This window comes from Micrasema longulum, unplaced genomic scaffold (genome assembly GCF_059751315.1).
Source record: "Micrasema longulum isolate JH-2025_06_02 unplaced genomic scaffold, ASM5975131v1 h1tg000402l, whole genome shotgun sequence".
Lineage (NCBI taxonomy): Eukaryota > Metazoa > Arthropoda > Insecta > Trichoptera > Brachycentridae > Micrasema > Micrasema longulum.
The window spans coordinates 691,370-710,000 of NW_028277602.1; the positions used below are offsets into that span (position 1 = coordinate 691,370).

Consider the following 18,631-nt stretch of genomic DNA (forward strand, 5'->3'; position numbering starts at 1 on the left):
TTTATTTGCCAAGGTTCTCAAATAAATTAAATATTCTGGTAAATAAAATAGTAAGAAATTATTTATGTAATTTATATTATTATCAAAAAATACATGTATGAATAATGTTACAGCATGCATAAGAAATCATTTTATCTGTCAACAAATACCAGCAGTAGTACAAAATCCGTGGGAGAACAATGTTTACACTTGTTCAGACGGTCAGGTAGTTCCTATTGAATATCCTGATGGAAGTATCAGATTTAGACTTGCAAAACAAGTCTCGCCAGCCAAAATGTTCAACCCGACAACAGTAAACAATGTCTATTCGAACTCTCCGTGGCAAGATTCTACAAAAATATCGTTAGTATTTTACATAGTTATACTCAAGATATATGCGCATATATTATTCTTTCTTTGATTATGTTTTATAATGCATTTTAGTAACCTGAATCTGCAGCAGAAGATTGCCTTAAAACAATTGGAAATCAAAATGTTGGAAGCTCAACTTCAGGGAGAGTCCATCCGGAATTTACCGCCTTATCAATTACACGTATGTAAATGGTTTAATATGTACATTAAATACATATATTTATGTACAAATATAGTTATTGATTTTATTGAAAATAAAACAAAATGGATGAATTATAATATTTTAGAGATGGAGAACATTTTAGGGAAGAGAAAATGCAAGTCTAGGCTTATGACCTGTCTATGACTGGTTTAATTATGAAACATTTTCCATTCCCCATAATAATTTGCTTGCATATTCAAACTTTGGGCCATTTTCAACTAGTTCTAAATAACTCACTATTAAAGGAATGCAAACAAGGTTGTGGTAGAGTAAGGTTAAAACCTCGAACCTTTTATCTGCAACACTACCATGTGACCCCAATTTGGTCTTTTCATTCATCATTCTATGTATGAATACATTTTTCAAAACTTCTTGAACCTATTGATTTTATTTGAAATCTATATTTAGATTCTACCGAATTAACACATTTTGGGTTTGTGTCCTTTGACATACATAAAATATTGTTATTTATGATTTTCATCATAATTATGCAACCATCAACAAAATATGTCAATCAATAGCTGGTTGGAAAACTATTGCAAAACTTTCACTCTTATTCTGAGTCCTATCTTCTTCTCTCCCTGTTTCATCATTTATGGCATGCTTGTTAACAATCTTCATCAAGCCATATTAAATAAATTTACCTTTTTTGTAGTTTCACAATGATGCAGCAACATCTACTACAGATTTACGTTACTTTAGTCCAACTCTAGACTCGTCTCCATGGTTTAATCAATCAACAAATATGAACAAAACAAATCGCTGCAATCAAGATAGAAGATTCCCAGAAGAAATGCAGGTAGATATCTGTCCCGCAGGGTCAAAGTCTGAACCAAATCCTGCGCCTATCCCTCAAGTAATTCGAGATGAAAATGTAGAAAAAAACAATTATAAAGCTATTTTCGGCGATATTGTTTCACTTTTCAATGATCTATCCGGGAAATTCCACCACACGGAATGCAAGTCTTGCAGTAGTGATTTAGAAAAAAATAGAACAATAGAAGAGCGTAAAACAAAATCGAGGATAGTAAAGAAAGAAGAAAAAGGTTGTCAAGTAACAAATAGGAAGTACAGTTGTCAGTATTGTCACTGTGATGATGAATAGCATATTAATTTTAACCTTATGATAACTGTAAACACCATCCATATTTTTCATTGAACATGAGTATTTTTTGTTGTCTTTCTAGTAGCTTCTTAATCTATAAAGATCCTTTAAAGATCGCGTTTTCAATGTAGCGCAGAAATAAAAATTCGATTTTTCAAAATGTGTATTTATTATTAGATTAAATATATTTTTTTTAAACTACAAAAAAAATTATGTACACACACATTTACATCAAAATCAATTAATTATACAAAATGAGATTTTTATAATAAACAATCATTTCTTCTTCATAATTAACAAAGTAGTTCCCTCAACAGACCGAAATCAATAATTAAAACATATCAAAACAAAACAACACTTAACGCTAATATTGCAAATTTCACATAAATTTACACATACACACACGCTTGCAATCAATGAGAAATATAAGTTAGAGAGATTTACGGCTCCACTCGGATAAAAGAGGCGAATAATGCTTAGGGGACTGCAATACATTGCCGAAATAGCACCATATTATTAACATAAGTCTATAGTGACCACGGCGGTTAGTAGTGAACACAATTTGAGCGCTATTTCATTTGTATAATACATACTAAGTAGTAGTTAGGATAATCACAGAATATGGAACCTCTTTTATCATGAGCCCGATGCAAAGTAAAGCCCTCTGCACATACAGATGGCTATTAAGGCCGTATGGCAACACCAAACAGCATACAGACGTCAAATGTGTATGCACGTCCTTACATAACATTTCTCAAACAACTATTACTTTAAATTTATGTTTACGATGGAATCTGGATGCCTTATAAAATACGATGCAGATTATAATTACATTCAAGCGACAATTATAATACCCGAAAGAATTTGGTGAATATATACATTGGTTACGAAGACACCGCACTATCTTACTTCATAAACATTACAATATATAATTAATATAAAAATGTACACGACCATACTTGCACAAGCTTCGCAGACTAGTATAAGATGCAGCCTTAATGAAAATAAAACTTTACTTATGGATACATGTTCTCATTTAATAACATACAAAATGTATATATTCTGTTTTTGATACGTTACACTAAAATAAACAAAGTGAAACAAAATTATGGTTAATCATTTTACTAACATCACTAATTAATTGTAATCAAATGAATGATTTACAACAGCTGAAACATGTCAAATTTAAAAACTACACATTTTAAAAATAAACTTGTGCCAAAGATAATATGTATGTACATATAAATATATTTTCTATGTGCAATATTTCAAATCCCGGTTTAATTTTATTTATCAAATGATGGTTTTAATTTTATTCATGCAAGACATATTTCAATCTATAAAAATTTCAATAAATTACTTTAAAACAAAGTGATGTTAAAAAATAACCCGTAATAAATAAACACCCAATATTTGTATTTATATTTAAACTGTATGAATTCTGGCGAGTTATTTCCTATACCAAATACTTCATAAGATGTTGGTTCAATATATTATTTTGTATGAACTACATTTTAACTAAATTATTTAGTTAATTGCCAATAACCTATTTTCCCTCTTTGCCAAATTCATTTAAGTATACCAATCAATAATATAAACATGATCTGATAATTACGTTCAATTTAAGTAAATTTGACCGCATATTTTGGATTGGGATAGTCGGAAGTCTAAAATTTGCTAACACTTATATAAATATATTCTAAGTCAAATAAATATTATAGTATTTATGTAAACCGCTAAGTTTTAAATTTATCATAACCACCAATCACAATATGTATGTACTATGTTTATAATTTTTTTTCTACAATTTGTGAGACAAGACATACTATTTATTTTTAAATATCTCATAAATGTTGGAATATTGGCATTTTTAATTTTTACATTCATCTAAATTACATATATATATTTTATTTGTATGAGGTTTTTTAGTTTTATTTAAAATTATGAAGTCAGGTTGGAGAGCTGGAGTTGGTATATAATATTTGTGCTACGAAAATCTATAGAAAAATGTTGTAATGTTACATTATATCTTAAATTTAAAATAAAATAATTTTTAGTACGGATTAAAAAATATAAAAATTTAATTATATAAAGGATAGATTCAGTCACATTAAAATATTCGAGGGTTGGTTCAAATAGCTTTTATTTGTGGATGTAATAATTTAGTTCGGCTAGTGAATATGCAATATATAACACAGTTCAAATCGTAACAAACTATAATAAAAGTTTTTTGAATGAATCCTCTTTTAATTATTGATAGTGGAAGATTTTTTGTTTGGCAAATTTCACAATTAAAACTTTTCAAATTTACCTTTTCATCGGTGTACTTTATTTACGTAATGAACTGAACATTCGGAGCTCTTTTAGAATATTTACATATCGGACAAAATATAGTTGGATACTCTTGCGTAATATATATATATATATATATATTATTATGTAAAACCATAACAAGTAGAATTAAAATTATACATACTCCAAGTAACCGGTAACAGTTCATAACAAAAAAGATACCATAAAATATTTTGACTAACAATTTGGTGGCCAAAAATTGTACACTTCTCACCTCGATCGACATACACAAGTCCTATATAAACACACAAAATATTCACGTACAAATGTCTATCAATTACCATCAACAGACAACGGAATCACAACCCGCATAGATTATTTCTACAAATATAATAAAAACATCACTTCATACGACATTGGAAGAAAGAAACTGTACAAAGCTGCATGAGACTGACATCTAGGAAATAAACAATCCACAAATTATCAAGATTGGTCAATTCATGACAGTCAAGTTCTAATGGCAAAATTCAATGGATTTGGAATATACATGTCAACTTGGGAGTAACAATAAAAGAGAGCCTGATTCAATAACCGACTAGCATAGAATCTAACATGTTATTGGGATGTTTCCTAAAAGTCCTTAGTCCCATTTAAGACTGCTTTTCATTATAAATCTTCATTTAAAACTATTTTATCCAAGTTTGCAAAAGTAAAGATGAAAACATTTTATGTTAAATAATAACAAGAAATGTACTAATTCTTCAAAATTCCGAGCGTTCTGTTGAAAAAACATATTCGGCTTTTTTGCAAAACGAAGCTTCAGAATTTATTAACCACTTAACTGTGTGGGAAAATATTCTTTCACCTGCTGGGAGTATTACTCCCGAGCGTCTTTTGGGCAAATTTAATTTTGAATTGTTTTCTCTGGAATATTAATATGTATGTATTTTAGAACAGAATTTAGTTTTTCACTTTTCAAATTTTAGGACATCCTTTCTCACTAAAATCCAACTGTTAAGTTGTTAAATATAAAACAATATATTGTTTATTATTATTAAAATACCACTGGTTTTCTTTGATAGGAGAGTACAGAAAGATTCACTGCACGGGGGTGCTGGCTTTGAGTTGTGCGAGTTTGGACTTAGCTTGCGCGAAGGTGGGGCGAGTTTCAGGGTTCAAATCCCAGGCTTGACGCATCAGTTCATACAACTCCGGTGGACAACCTTCCGGTGCCTCCATTTTATATCCCTTCTCCACGTGTTTCACCACATCTGCTAACGGCTGGAATTCAAAATTACTCAGGTTATTTATTAATCATCATTGTCTCAATTCGTATATCACTTAAAAATATGGAAAGCATAATGTTGCATTCTCGTACTTGTCCTTTAGAATAAAATGATTATTTTCATTAGTTCCTTATCCACACCTAAAGGGCGCTGCCCTCTTAATTCAAAGTGAGCATTTGGGTTTTTATATATTATATATTCAGAACAAAACTTACGATTCGAGGATAAGGTACTCTTCCAAAGGAATATATTTCCCACAGCAGTATACCAAAACTCCACATATCTGATTTATTTGAGAATTTCTGCAAAGAAAAAATGCAAACTTTTAGTTACAGAACTGATTATTTACACGCTTAAATAGATTTAGGAGAATGTTAGACAGTGTAAAGTGGAGTCAACAATGAAAGATTCCTGGAAGTGATTTTATAAATTATGTAGAAACTCTGGAAACTATCACAGGTGTAAAATAGTTAGCCTAATGAATGAACTAAACTTGGACGTCAATAACGAAGATGTCAACGAGTTGATTGAATCTCACCTCTGTCAAATGAATACTTAATTGAGCAACAGCTGGTAAATGAAATACACAGTGAAAGTGAGGAAGAAGAAGCTGATAAAATCGTCAAGACTTTGACAATAAAAGATATGAATGAAGATTTCATCCATGTTGACAAATTGTTGACTATCATGGAAGAATGTGATCCCAATGGAGAACACATATCCCTAGTACATGATTGAGAAAAACCGCATATTATAGAACTCTTTATCAAAAAAATAAAAAAATAAGGTGGCATTTAACTAACTATTGACAAATTTATAAAGAAGCAACCTGAAAGCACTTAAACATGCCTCATCAATTATGTAAATTGATAAATAAATATTTTTAAAGTACATATTATTTAAAAAAAATATTTTCAAATACAATTTTTGATGATTTTTTACATCCTTCGATTTTCGAACATCAACATGCATACATTTTACGGAACCAAATTTGTGCAAAACTCAAGGGCCTACTGTATTCACCATTTTCCATGCGTCTCTTATCTTTATTTAATTTAGAAAATACATTTTAATAGGTTGTATACATATCAACTCTTTAGGCACTTAAATATTTATCAATGTTCGTTTCACCGGAGTCAATATTAAGTGAACCTACTAGCAACCAATATGGTGTGTTTGCGAGGAAATGTATTTTAATTGCATAGAATGCATTATATTTTATTGCATCTGTGGTGTAACATTGATTTAAAATGAACTTTGGTGTTTATTTTGGACTTTGTAGAACTGTCACATGCTGCAGAGTTAAACATTAAAATTATCATGTCACAAACAATATACACCAATAGAAAATAAGAACTATCTAAATAGATATGTAAATACATTGTGTTTGAGGGCCTCGGGAGCCGTCCACTTGATGGGCAGTTTGGCTGCAGCGTCAGGTCCGCCCTCCTCCCTTGCAAGTCCGAAGTCAGCCACCTTGGCTCTGCCACTGTCTCCCACCAGCACATTCCTGGCTGCGAGGTCGCGGTGCACGACGCGCCGGGCTTCAAGGTACTCCATCCCCGAGCATGTATCACTGAGAACAAAATTAATGATATGATAATAACGGGATACTAATTATTATATAACAACATAAATGAGCCAGAAAAACATCTAGAAAATTATTGTTTTGGGATAATCGCCGTTTTATGTTTTGTATAAATTAATGTATATTATTTGTGCATTTATAGTATATTTATAGAATTTAAAAAAAAACATTTATGTGTAAAAAAAAAAAACATGTAAAATGTACATAGTATATTTTGTAAACTAAATTTTATAGTATATTTATCAAATTAAAAAAAAACTGTTCTTTTCAAAAAACATATATGATCAAGAAAATGTTTTATCAATAAAATATTTCTTTATTTTTACATATACATATCTGCCCATTCTGGCATTTTTTACAAATTACATAAGAAATAATAAACAAATTCCACATATCGTCCCGCGTTGTCGTGGTGAAACCTACCCCTTTCCTCTTCACTAATACTGATCTGACAATTTGAGGAGCCGTATTCAATGTTGTCAATTGATCACAATATCATTATTTTCACCTATTCAGACCGCTACAGAATTTAAAAATGAAAAACAATTTTACTCTATATTTACAATAGTGGAAGTCAAAACATTTCAAGACTTGTTTTTTTGCATCAAAGTTTTATGATTTATATAAGCTTACCTATATAAGCTTATTTATGTTAAACTGTTATAGATAACAATAGTCATTATAATAGTTTGATATGAAATTTTTTGCAAAAAATCATTGTTTATTTCTTTAAAAAATATGTAAAAGGTTTTGCATAACCTAATAAGGTTATGCAAACACAAGACAGGAATAACATTAAAAATATAATATTTATTGAGAGTGGATTTTTACTAATCTAATGATATAACTATCAATGTATTCAAAACAAGTTTTCATTTTAAAAAATCAGGTTTAAAAATGAGCAAATACAGCTCCCAGTTGCACCATGCCGTTTTGGGTAATTCAAAATATTTCAAATGAAATCATTCTTTTGTAGAAAATTTATCCGACATTGCATGAAAAAAAATAATAGTTCTGTCAGCATTGTAATTTTTTGCTTATTTAAAAATAACAATATTTTTAAAATGTGAAAAGACCCTATTATATTAAAATTGTACTCATCTGTGCTTAAAGTCATATCTCTTTTAAAAGAATAAAAAAACAATACTCACAAAGCGAACATGATTTGATCTCTCTTCGTGACATGTAACCGCCCTCGACTCCTCAGGTAATCCACCAAACTCCCCTTGCTCATGTACTCTGTTACGAGACATATGTGCTGCTTGTTGAATACCAGTCCTAATAATTTTACTAAATTCTCGTGTTTCAATGATCTGAAAGAAAAATAAAGCAATCCATTTTACTGTCTTCATTCGATTTATCAGATTAAAGCTGAGTAAATATAGACAATTGAATATAAACATTGAGAAAAAATACACATTTTTGAAGAAAATCATTGATATATATACAAAAATATATACGTATGTATAGTACATAATTTAAAACCTAAATATTATCCTATAGGATGTACCTATTTTATAACATAGGTACAAAAACTAGATACATTTACAGCAATAAAAATGTAAGACTTTAATCAATAATGTTTTGAATATGTCCAAATGTTTGTAAACAGGTTGGATGCATAGACCTATTCCCTTTTTAAAAATGTTTTCCCTCTCTGATGCAAACAAATTTAGGTGTAAAATTTTATTAAAGTTTAGAATATTTGAGTTGGTTTGATCAATAAATCTGTAAAAAGGTATTCACAATTGAGAGGATAAAAGCAAAAACGCAGTGGCGTTGACAGTGAACAGTGGTTCATGATCATTGTTTTTGGGAAGACCAACAAAACCAGTAGCCAAGAGTCTATTTCTCTTAAGTTCAATGTGCACATCAATTTAAAAAAGAATAGTATTTTCTCTACCTGTTATACCACACACAAGATGAACATTGAGTTACAAAAAAATTGCCTTTTCACTACTGGTTTTGTTGGTCTTCCCAAAAACAGTTATGATGGACAGTGACATTTTTGCTTTTACCCCCTTAATTGGTCTACACATTAAATATTACAGAGAAAAAAAACATTTCAAACAATTCAAACATAAATAAGGCCAATTTTCATTACCATCATCATTCCCTTTCCGCACCTAATGGTGCATAAGGCACTGTACCTAATGGTGCGCAAGGCACTGCATTGGTACATCAATAGCAGCGTAGGCCAATTTTCAAGATTTGGTCAATTAAATTTCAGTGCAATTTTTTAATGAACTTAAAGGTTATACTTAAATCTACAAATTTGGAATAACCAGTGACCGGTTTCATCGCTTCGGCGACATCTTTATTATAAAATTCAATGTATAATATAAACTCTCATATTAAAAGGTCCTTCAGACAAAAATAATTCAATTCAATTCGTATTTAGAATTCTCTATCCTTACTGTTTTTGTAAAAACACATTGAACTTTATACTTAAGATACCAGTCTCGAAAACGTCGCAAAAGCGATGAAACCAGTCACTTAAGTATCACTCGTCTTTTATTTCTATAATAAATTATGTACAATGAACTTCCACAAAGAATTTTCACTAGCAAACTTGAATATTCTTAAAGTAATTAAATGTTTTGAATATACAATTGTGTTTCTTTTAGTGTTTATACACATGTTTTACATACACATACTCGTACATACACAGATAGGTTTTTATAAAATATATGTCTGTATTCATTCTTATGACGAACCAATTTACATAGCATTTATGAAATTCTAAGAATGTGAACAATAAAGAAACAAAATAAAGACATCTGTTGATAAAAATATTCTGTTGACAGAATGAGTTTACAGCAAAGTATTTTGCTGATGTAAAAAATCTTTTCTATTGAGATGAATTAAAATAGCAATTACTTTTAAAATCGCGTATACTCACGTCATAAGACTGGCTTCTGCTAGAAATTTGCTTGCTGCTTCAGAGTCTTTGAGCATTTTAACAGCCACCCTTTGGCCATTTAGTATTCCCAACATCACATCGCCAAACTCTCCTTTCCCGATGTTTTCTCTGATTTCCAAATCTCGCTCGGCTATCATCCAACCTAGTACAAAATTCAATCGAGTAAGAAGACCAATATTCAATTAAGTCGGCTCATTCGACCATAGCAGAAGGCCAAAATTGTAATAAGCAATTTTAAAATAAAACAACTTTGGATGTTTTAGTGATTTAAAATAAAAATTATTACTTCCCATGCAAAATTTATTGCAAAATAAAGATGGCATTTATCTCCGAATTATTTTAATACTTTCGAGATATTTTAACAAGATATAGATATACATATAAAGGTTTCAGCTCTATTTTTTACTTTACAAAAATATGGCAGCAGAAACTTGTTCGAAACAAGAACAAACCACGTATAAAAGTTTTACATATTAAAGTACACTGCTGGACAAAAAAAACTACAAGTCTACCTGCTACTGCAATTGACTTTTCGTTCATTATTTTAATTAATGTCATAATACAGACACTGTGTTTCACTTTTAAAAAATATTTATTAAAATGTCGCAACAGTCCTTTACGCCTTAGAGTGAAAACAAATAAAAATCATGGAAAATGCTAAAAAATAATCATATTTTCGCAGAAAAATATTTCAAATTGTCAAATTTCTCATCGAGTTGGTTTCAGAAGGTGCTGTGAGGAATTTATTTTTAAAATTTCAATAAACTGGATCTGAAGAATGAAGGAAATTAAGCAGACAGGGGCGAGTAACTCTGGTACAGTTGACTGTTTGATAAAAAAAATTGTTATGCGCAATCGGTTTTTAACGGCACCTGAAATGCACGCATAGATGCAATCTACCAGTACATCAACGTTTTCAGTAAAGACCGTATCAAGGAGGCTATTTAAGCACGATTTCTAGGCACAGAGTTCGAAAAGAAAAGTTGGAAAACTGTTGTGCTCTCCAATGAATCTAAATTCAACCTTTTTGATCCAGACGAGAGAAAAATAGTTCGACGAAAACCTGGGGAAAGATATCATCTCAAGTGGGTTACTCAAACTGCTAAGCATTCACCCTATATCATATGGGAATGCATGACAGCATATGGTTTGGGACCACTAAATTTCGCACAGGGTAGGATGAATTCAATTCAGTATAAAAGTGTTGGAAAATCATATAATTCTAATGATTGAGGACATCAGACGATTCTGCCCCGTGCCATGGAGCTAAGACTGCAAGTAGAAATATATATATCCGGCCTCCGTGGTGTAGTGGTCAAGACACTTGATTCACACACGGATGGTTCCGGGTTCGATTCCCGGTGAGAACACAAAAATTAAAATGTGATTTTTCTCAAGCCTGGGTGTTTTGTGATGAAATTCACCACTGTAATTGGGCCTCCTGGCCTGTTGTGGTGCAAAATAATAATAATAATAATGCATTTTGTAACTACTCGACAAATAATTTATTGCTTTTATTACAGATCGCTGAATTAAGGCATAATATTGGAATCAAACTGTTGAAATAGCCCGAAAATAGATTTTAACCCGATAGAAAATTTGTTGCCAATTATGAAAAGAGAAGTTGAGGAAAAAAAACAAAATACGGAAGAATAAAAAAAAACTTGATTTGTGTTTGGGAAGAAGAAATATCCTTATTTTATTTAAATTCACTGTACGCTTTCCTAAAAAAAACTAATTTTACAAATTAAAAAAAACATTGGTGGATTCACTTAATATTAAATTATTTCTAATATTTTTAACAAGTTTTAATGTAAAATGTTCAAAATAAACTAATAAGAACTCACTTCACAAATATGTAATTAAAATAACATGTCTCTTGATTATTCTATTACAAGTACTCGGCCATAAATGAAACGTTAAGAGTCGGAAGTTCGGGTGATCCGATACCTGATATAAATGCCAGTTTATGAGTAAAATTCACGAGTAAGATTTTATATTTTTACTCAAAATTGAAGAGTAGCCATCAAATATGTCAACCTGTATTAAAAGAACAATTTAAATATCAAGAATAATGAATTATTTATAAATTTTATATTTTTTGACGGGCTCGTAGTTTGTTTTGTCCAGCGGTGTCTATATCTGTAAATGTTCAACCATGAGAAGAATGCCAGGTGTTGCAGCGTATAAAATGATCACTTAAACCAGCCAACGACAGGTTATATACAAAACACAGTTTATGTTCTTAAAATTTGTATTATTATAAAGGGCATTACGAGTAGTTTTCATTAAAACTGAAGTAAATAATCAATTAAATTTGAATTACCTGCATCGACAAATGCCTGAGGTGCTAAACAAGGCGGCATGTGATCTGCATTGTTGGTTTGCTGGGAGTTGACTTGTGGGGGCTGTTGCATGACTTGAGGTTGCTGCTGGAGTATCTGCCCTTGCATTATTTGTCCCTGTATAAAATATTTCATTAATAATTATTGATCTTGTTTAAACAAGATATTTAATAGATTGAGTTTCTCTGCTGACATTTCTTGGTGGACTGCATGTCAATTATACAAATACCGCCTTTTTTTTCTCGACAAACCCGGTCACTGGTGAAAATTATTTCAGAATAACTTAGCATTGGTATAATATTTATTCGCCATATTATTTGTATTAAATTAACCCTTTTCATCCCAGTATATTTTGCATTGAATACACAATAGATCATAAGCATTTTTCCAACAAAATGCATTAGTTTAAAATATGTTTTTTATCTTAGCTAACCCATTGCAACACAAAGCCAGCGAATCGCCGGCTAAGGTCAATTTGTCACTGACTCACAAAGCCAGCGTTTCGCTGGTTTATCTTTGAAGTGATTTTTTTTACATTAAAACTGAATGACAATAACTTTATTCATAAAAATGATATGAATAAGTATATTTCGGTTACTGATTTCATAATAAAATGTAATAATCACAATTTAATTTCACATTATTTATTAAAAAATAGTAATTTAATCTTAATGTTATTGTAATAAAAAAATGTGTCAAAATTAAATAGTGTGTTGTATGAACAAATTATGTCATCTTTATTAGTGGTGCAATAAGCCTATTGAGTTTCAATGAATTGACTTAGATTAGTTTACAAAATAACACTGAACTCAACATGAAGACTCGGGTGGTATGAAAACTTTGAGGCTGATAAAGTTTTGCGGATTGTTTCACGTGCACCAGTTGGAACTGATGATCGACATCCCGTGGAATTAAAAGGGGTAATATCTAAATGGGAGCCCCAGGCAATGTGTCCACTGACATTACCATCAGTGTCATAGCAGATAGTAAGAGGGCGAATGGTGAATGTTCGGCTCCAAATAACAGGACCCCCCAGATAAGGAAAGGCGACTCCTACAGAAAACTCATCGGAGAAGGCAACGGAAAATCACTCCGATTATTATTTCCTGAGATATCACAATATAAAGTGATTCCTAACCTGGGAACACCTGATAGGTGATAGGGCACAAGAAGAATATCTAAATAGTTAAACAATTGTACAAATTATATATTTTTTGTTTCCTATTTTCTAATACATTTATTTATGACTAAAAGAAAATGCCCTCAAAAGTGAAATATTTGGATAAATCATAAAAACAATACATATATATATATATAATGTTTCTATCTTTTGCATAATTTATGAAAACTTAATTGGTCTTTTTATGTTAAAAAAATGTTGTTTTTAATACTTATCATGTATGACTATATTTTCTGAATAAAACAAAATAAAAAAAATAATAAAAAAATATATATTTTGAAATGTATCTATTTCTGCACAGGTTTGCCTACTGAATGAGACCAATAGAAAATAAGAAAAATTAAATAGAAGTAATCAAATGAACGAATTGATAAACACGTAATGAAAAGCTAGACATACGATTTGTCCCTGCACGGACTGGCTCTGCTGTAACATTTGGTTTTGCTGCTGCATCATTTGGTTCTGCTGCTGGAGTAGGGGTTTTTGCTGTTGCAGGGCTGGGGCAGCCTGCTGACTGGGAGGGGCCTGGCTGGGCTGGTGGGGGGGGACCGAGCTACTCGGACTCTGGCTGGAGCTCATGGAGATGGGCGTTTGCTGCTTGGAGAGACATTTCACTAGCTGCGTACATAGCCCGTCGGCGTCTTGGAGGTAATGCTACAAGTAAAATACAAATTATTTAAATAATTGCTTAGTACCTTGTCTTTGTTATTTGTAATTTATCTACAATAAGCCCAACAAAATGTAATTTATCAAAATGGAGGGGGAGCAGGGAGCACACAGGGAGGCTGCGAGGAGTAGTACACGTGTGAAGAGAGAGTACCCAATAAGATGCTTCATACAAAGCAGTGGCGAATGGTGATTTTATTTACAGGTAAGCTATAAAAAATTATCATAAATTTGTTATACGTAATATATACATAAAAATTTCTATTTTTTCTGTGGTTCTGTATGATACAACAACATCTCTAATATATGAAATCAACTCAAACGACGATTATTATTAACTTCGTGATATATTACATTATGTAATTATATTATCCATTACTTTAATACATAACTTACATAAAAGTTTATAAAAAATAGCACAATGAATGCAGTAGGTATTAGGTATTCCCATTAGGATTGAAATGTCAACTGGCTGATTTGTTCTAGAAATTAATAATGCCAAAAACAGCCGCATTGAGCGCCACATGTCCTGCAATATGACTGCATGAAAATAATGGGGGCCATATGTCAACTGTATCATCTCAAAGAAAAATAGCGCTTAAGAAATAATTTGTGTAATCTGAAAGCTTACTCCGCGACTAAACTACCATGACTGAGTTTAAGATGTTCAAAATATAGTATTTATACTTATTTGTATGAAGAAATAAGCTGGAATAATCGGCTGATTTTTGGCGCTGGGCGCGTTTTATTAATATTTATATTTGGATAAAAATACAAACGGTGCCAATGATTTATAAGAAATAATAATAATTTGTTTGTTTTTCTGTAAAAAAAAAAATACCCTAAGACATTATTACGGATAGTCAATTGTAATCTGCGCATAATATAGACGATTCGCCCTTAACACAAAGCCTAAAGTAGACGTAGCATCAATAGATCCAAACTCCGATGGCTAGATGGAGTGCAGCGGGATGTGGATGCTATTGGCATCAGGGGCTGGAGGAGTACGATTTCATTTTCTACTATGTAATAGACGGAAATAGCCACTAGTACATGTTATTATCATTGATATTTTTTTATAAAACTCTAATTTTTTTTTTTTGTTTTACTTAAGCAGGTATCTTTAAGAATGCAATGATAATTTTTTTGTGAGAATTACATATCAATTTATTAAAATTAATCTATGCTAAAGTATTTTTACATAAATATGGTAATGTCCTCTGATTAGGTTAGTCTTACATGGCTCACCCTTTTCCAATATGGAGATAAATTTAAAGACATAAAATTAAATAGTAGGTAGTTGTCTCACATCTATCAGTTGCGGCAAGGTGTGGAAAAACTCCTCATCGTCGATGGTAAGTGTTGCATGCGCTCCGCACTTGATCCGGTAGTGTTCAACTCTCCCCTGAAAGCATACACACAGGGTCTGGTCTCCGGGGAAGTTAGTGCTCTCCCTTACTAGGAACAGCCCATCTGAGCGCGGCTGAAGAAGCTGCTCGGCTCGCTCCCGACTGATCTTGCCATGGTGCCAACTAAAAGGAAACAAAACAAACATTAAACAGCAATTCATCATCAGCTTAAAACAGTTTCAGTTCAGGGACTATAAAATTTTACAATATCTTATCAAATTTGCCGGGAATCAAACTCAGGACCTCATATATGGTAGTCTTATCTCCACTCGATTTCCCTTTTCAGGATTTTCACCTAAGAGTGGCCGTCGAGTTGTATACACGTTTCCAGGGTTATAGTTCTCACATACGAGAGAATCAAGAGAAATTCTTACAATGAGGTTAAATATAAAATCAACATAATTTAAGTACGTCCAAATCTTTACCGACAAATGCTGGATTGAAGTCTCGGGATTTGTTTAAGATAATATGAGATAGTTGCAGAGACAATCTCAGCGAAGGAGGGGAAAATTGCATAGTAAGTTTTTCTAGGCTATTTGGGTTGGTTTAGGTTTCTAGGTTGGAAAGAGTGTGAAGATAATAACCTAGAAAAACACATTGTGCATCTGAACAGGTGTGAAAATCCAAGAAATTTAAATGGCGAAAAGTATTTTTAAAGTAGAATATAGAAGTCTAGAAATTTATATGGCGTATGTCTTTTCATTGACGATTTACACAAGTCAATAAATTCTTACAGGTACAACATCTGTTGTGGTTTACAATATAATCGGGTTATGGTCATGGACTCACGGATCAAAGGTCTTAGGCACCAGCTCTATCACAATTTGATTCCCATTTTCTAATAGTGAGTTATTTACAACTAGTTGAAAATGGCCCCCAAAATCATAAAGTTTGGTTTATTTTTTTAAAAATAAATAAAAAAATACAGTACACTTTGTAACTGACACTAAAGTACCCTTCAGGCATTAGTCTGGTGAGTTTAAGTTAACACTTGAAGAAAATAATTGTTTTGATACAAATTACACACAACATACACGAAAAAATATTACCCCATACATAGTGGTGTATAATTGAACATATTACAACAGAAATGGAGAACATTTTAGAGAAGGGAATATGGCAATAAAGGAATAGGTCTAGGCATTTAAACCAGCCAATGATGGATCATAAGCACTGTAAATGCCTAAATTTTAATATTACCATCTCTAAAATATTCTCTCTGTTGTAAAATTATGTACTATCTTGATAAATAACTCCCTAGGGAGTGAAATACAGTCCATGTCTACAAGAATTCGGACAAACTCAAAATATTGAGTATAATAATTATTTAAATCAATACAAAAATTATTTGTAAATTACAAAAAACATTTTTAAAAATGTTAAAAATTCAAGAATTATTAACTGAAGATAGTGTCAAAATGTTAACTGGATGATTGATCATACCACAATCTGAATAAATGAATGCGAAAATATATTTTATTTATGGTAATTATTGTCATAAAAACAAACTGAGTAGCGGTTTTGGATAAAATATAAATGTTTTAAATTGTACATTTGGGAAGAATATGAATAAGTAATACTGAACAAAACCAATACGCGTCTTTTAAAGTATTTAGAAATTTTAGATTTATGTACATAAAAAAGGAATACATATTTTTTTACAAAACTTTAATGGATTGGACAACTCACTAAATAATATAACTCATAAATTACACTCACAATGGAACATATTCAGGTGGAATAAACAGTTTCACTCGCATAACATTGCCCTCAACTACATTTTCTTCTACTGTCTCATCTTCATCGTTAATTTTAGTCATTTTGAGAACGCTGCTATTACAAGATGATGTCAAAATCACTAGCTTCTTCCATTAGCAAGCAAATTACACAGTATTATTTACATAATTTAATAAATCTAATTTTATTTGTCAACAAGAAACCACAGATATGTTGGAAATGATGGCATGATTATTATTTTACTAATACCAGTTTAATAGTTAGCACATTATCATAATGATAAGAAAGCTGAGACAACAATTGATAAATTGCAAACACAGCGACAGAGGTGTAAGACTTAATCACTTGGCTATCAGAATGAGAATCTAGATTCCTGATAACACTAAAAATATAATATATAAAAAAACGCCATCTGTTAGCTTCAAATAGAAAAACACATTTCATGAAAAATAAATATGAAAACTCACTTGACATTACAATGAGAATTATTTTCACAGATGGCATTCTACCTAATGAAAACATTATTATAAAATTAATATATAAAGCACTGACTTTGTAAAAAGTCCTAAGGGCATTAAAATAAATAAATATACAATACTAATAAATTTTCTGGAGTAATTCGGAAGTCAGGTGGCAGAAGGGACCATCTGTAATTTTCAAAAATGTTTAGGAGAGCTGAAATAAGACTCAATTTCGAGACTTTAATTGACAAAATAAAATATTTTAGTGTTACTGTTCAATAATAAATTACCATTCTAAATGATGCGGTTTTTTTTTTCTTTATGTAACTGAAATATTTATTAAAACTTTTGATAACTAAAAAACTGAAAAAATTCCAATATGGTCCCCTTCTGCCACCTGGCTACCGAATCAATCGGAGCTAAAATTATTAATCAAAAATAAAGTATGGTGAATAAAATAAAAAAAATAATACTATTGTTATTTTTTGTAGATATTTTTTGATGACTCCATAGTTAATAATTTTGATAAAAGTTGAAAATGTTTGTAAAAAATTTACCAGTCCTGAAGATGCCTACTTAGGCGAAAGGGCTCATTGATTAAATAAAATAAAATGAAACTAAACCAAGGAGTTTTATTTACAATTTTATCAAAATTATTTTGTAAATTTACAAAAAGTTAGGACAGTGTTTTTTGTACAAATCTTTATGGCAAGTTCAACCATGAACCCTTTAAATGCCAGGACTAATTCAACATATTTTGGAATGCTTTTGGGGAAGAAAAACACTGTCAATAGGAATAAGTTTTATTAGGGGATATCATGCAGAATCAAGAGTGTAATGGTATCTTTCTTCATTTTAGGCAGTTGTTAAATTGGCGGTAAAATATATTCTGGATATTTTACTTGTGAATTGTTACACTGTAACATGCGTGAGATATTTCACTTGTAGCACTAAAAGGGTTAACCAATGTTTATCAAGTTTGTGACATTATACCATCCAACCTCCCGTTGAAGGAATTCGATGTTGGTAGTTTATGTAATTTGATCAATAAAATATAAATCTACAAATCTAGTTATCCATCAACAA

At 31.0% G+C, this 18,631-nt stretch overlaps 1 protein-coding gene and 1 long non-coding RNA gene across 7 annotated transcripts in view; one reads left to right on the forward strand and one right to left on the reverse strand.

Moving 5' to 3' along the window:
• Positions 1-201: 201 nt before the first annotated feature.
• Positions 202-1,349, forward strand: LOC148281882 (uncharacterized). Its single transcript, XR_015822242.1, has 3 exons — positions 202-342; positions 424-532; positions 1,209-1,349. It is a non-coding gene; the product is annotated as an uncharacterized LOC148281882 (long non-coding RNA).
• Positions 1,350-4,922: 3,573 nt separating this feature from the next.
• Positions 4,923-18,631, reverse strand: part of Csk (C-terminal Src kinase) — a 125,427-nt gene continuing 111,718 nt past the window's right edge. For 5 of the 6 annotated variants that reach the window (XM_088225931.1, XM_088225935.1, XM_088225932.1 and 2 more), the window contains exons 8-15: positions 15,248-15,470; positions 13,672-13,926; positions 12,074-12,209; positions 9,727-9,889; positions 7,976-8,137; positions 6,617-6,812; positions 5,452-5,538; positions 4,923-5,231 (exon numbers count right to left, since the gene is read on the reverse strand). In XM_088225931.1, the coding sequence (XP_088082057.1) occupies positions 5,049-5,231; positions 5,452-5,538; positions 6,617-6,812; positions 7,976-8,137; positions 9,727-9,889; positions 12,074-12,209; positions 13,672-13,926; positions 15,248-15,470 (1,405 nt within the window). In that variant the 3' untranslated portion in view covers positions 4,923-5,048. Of the gene's footprint in view, positions 5,232-5,451; positions 5,539-6,616; positions 6,813-7,975; positions 8,138-9,726; positions 9,890-12,073; positions 12,210-13,671; positions 13,927-15,247; positions 15,471-17,066; positions 17,439-18,631 lie in introns of those variants that run through there. The other variant, XM_088225936.1, reaches the window with a different exon arrangement.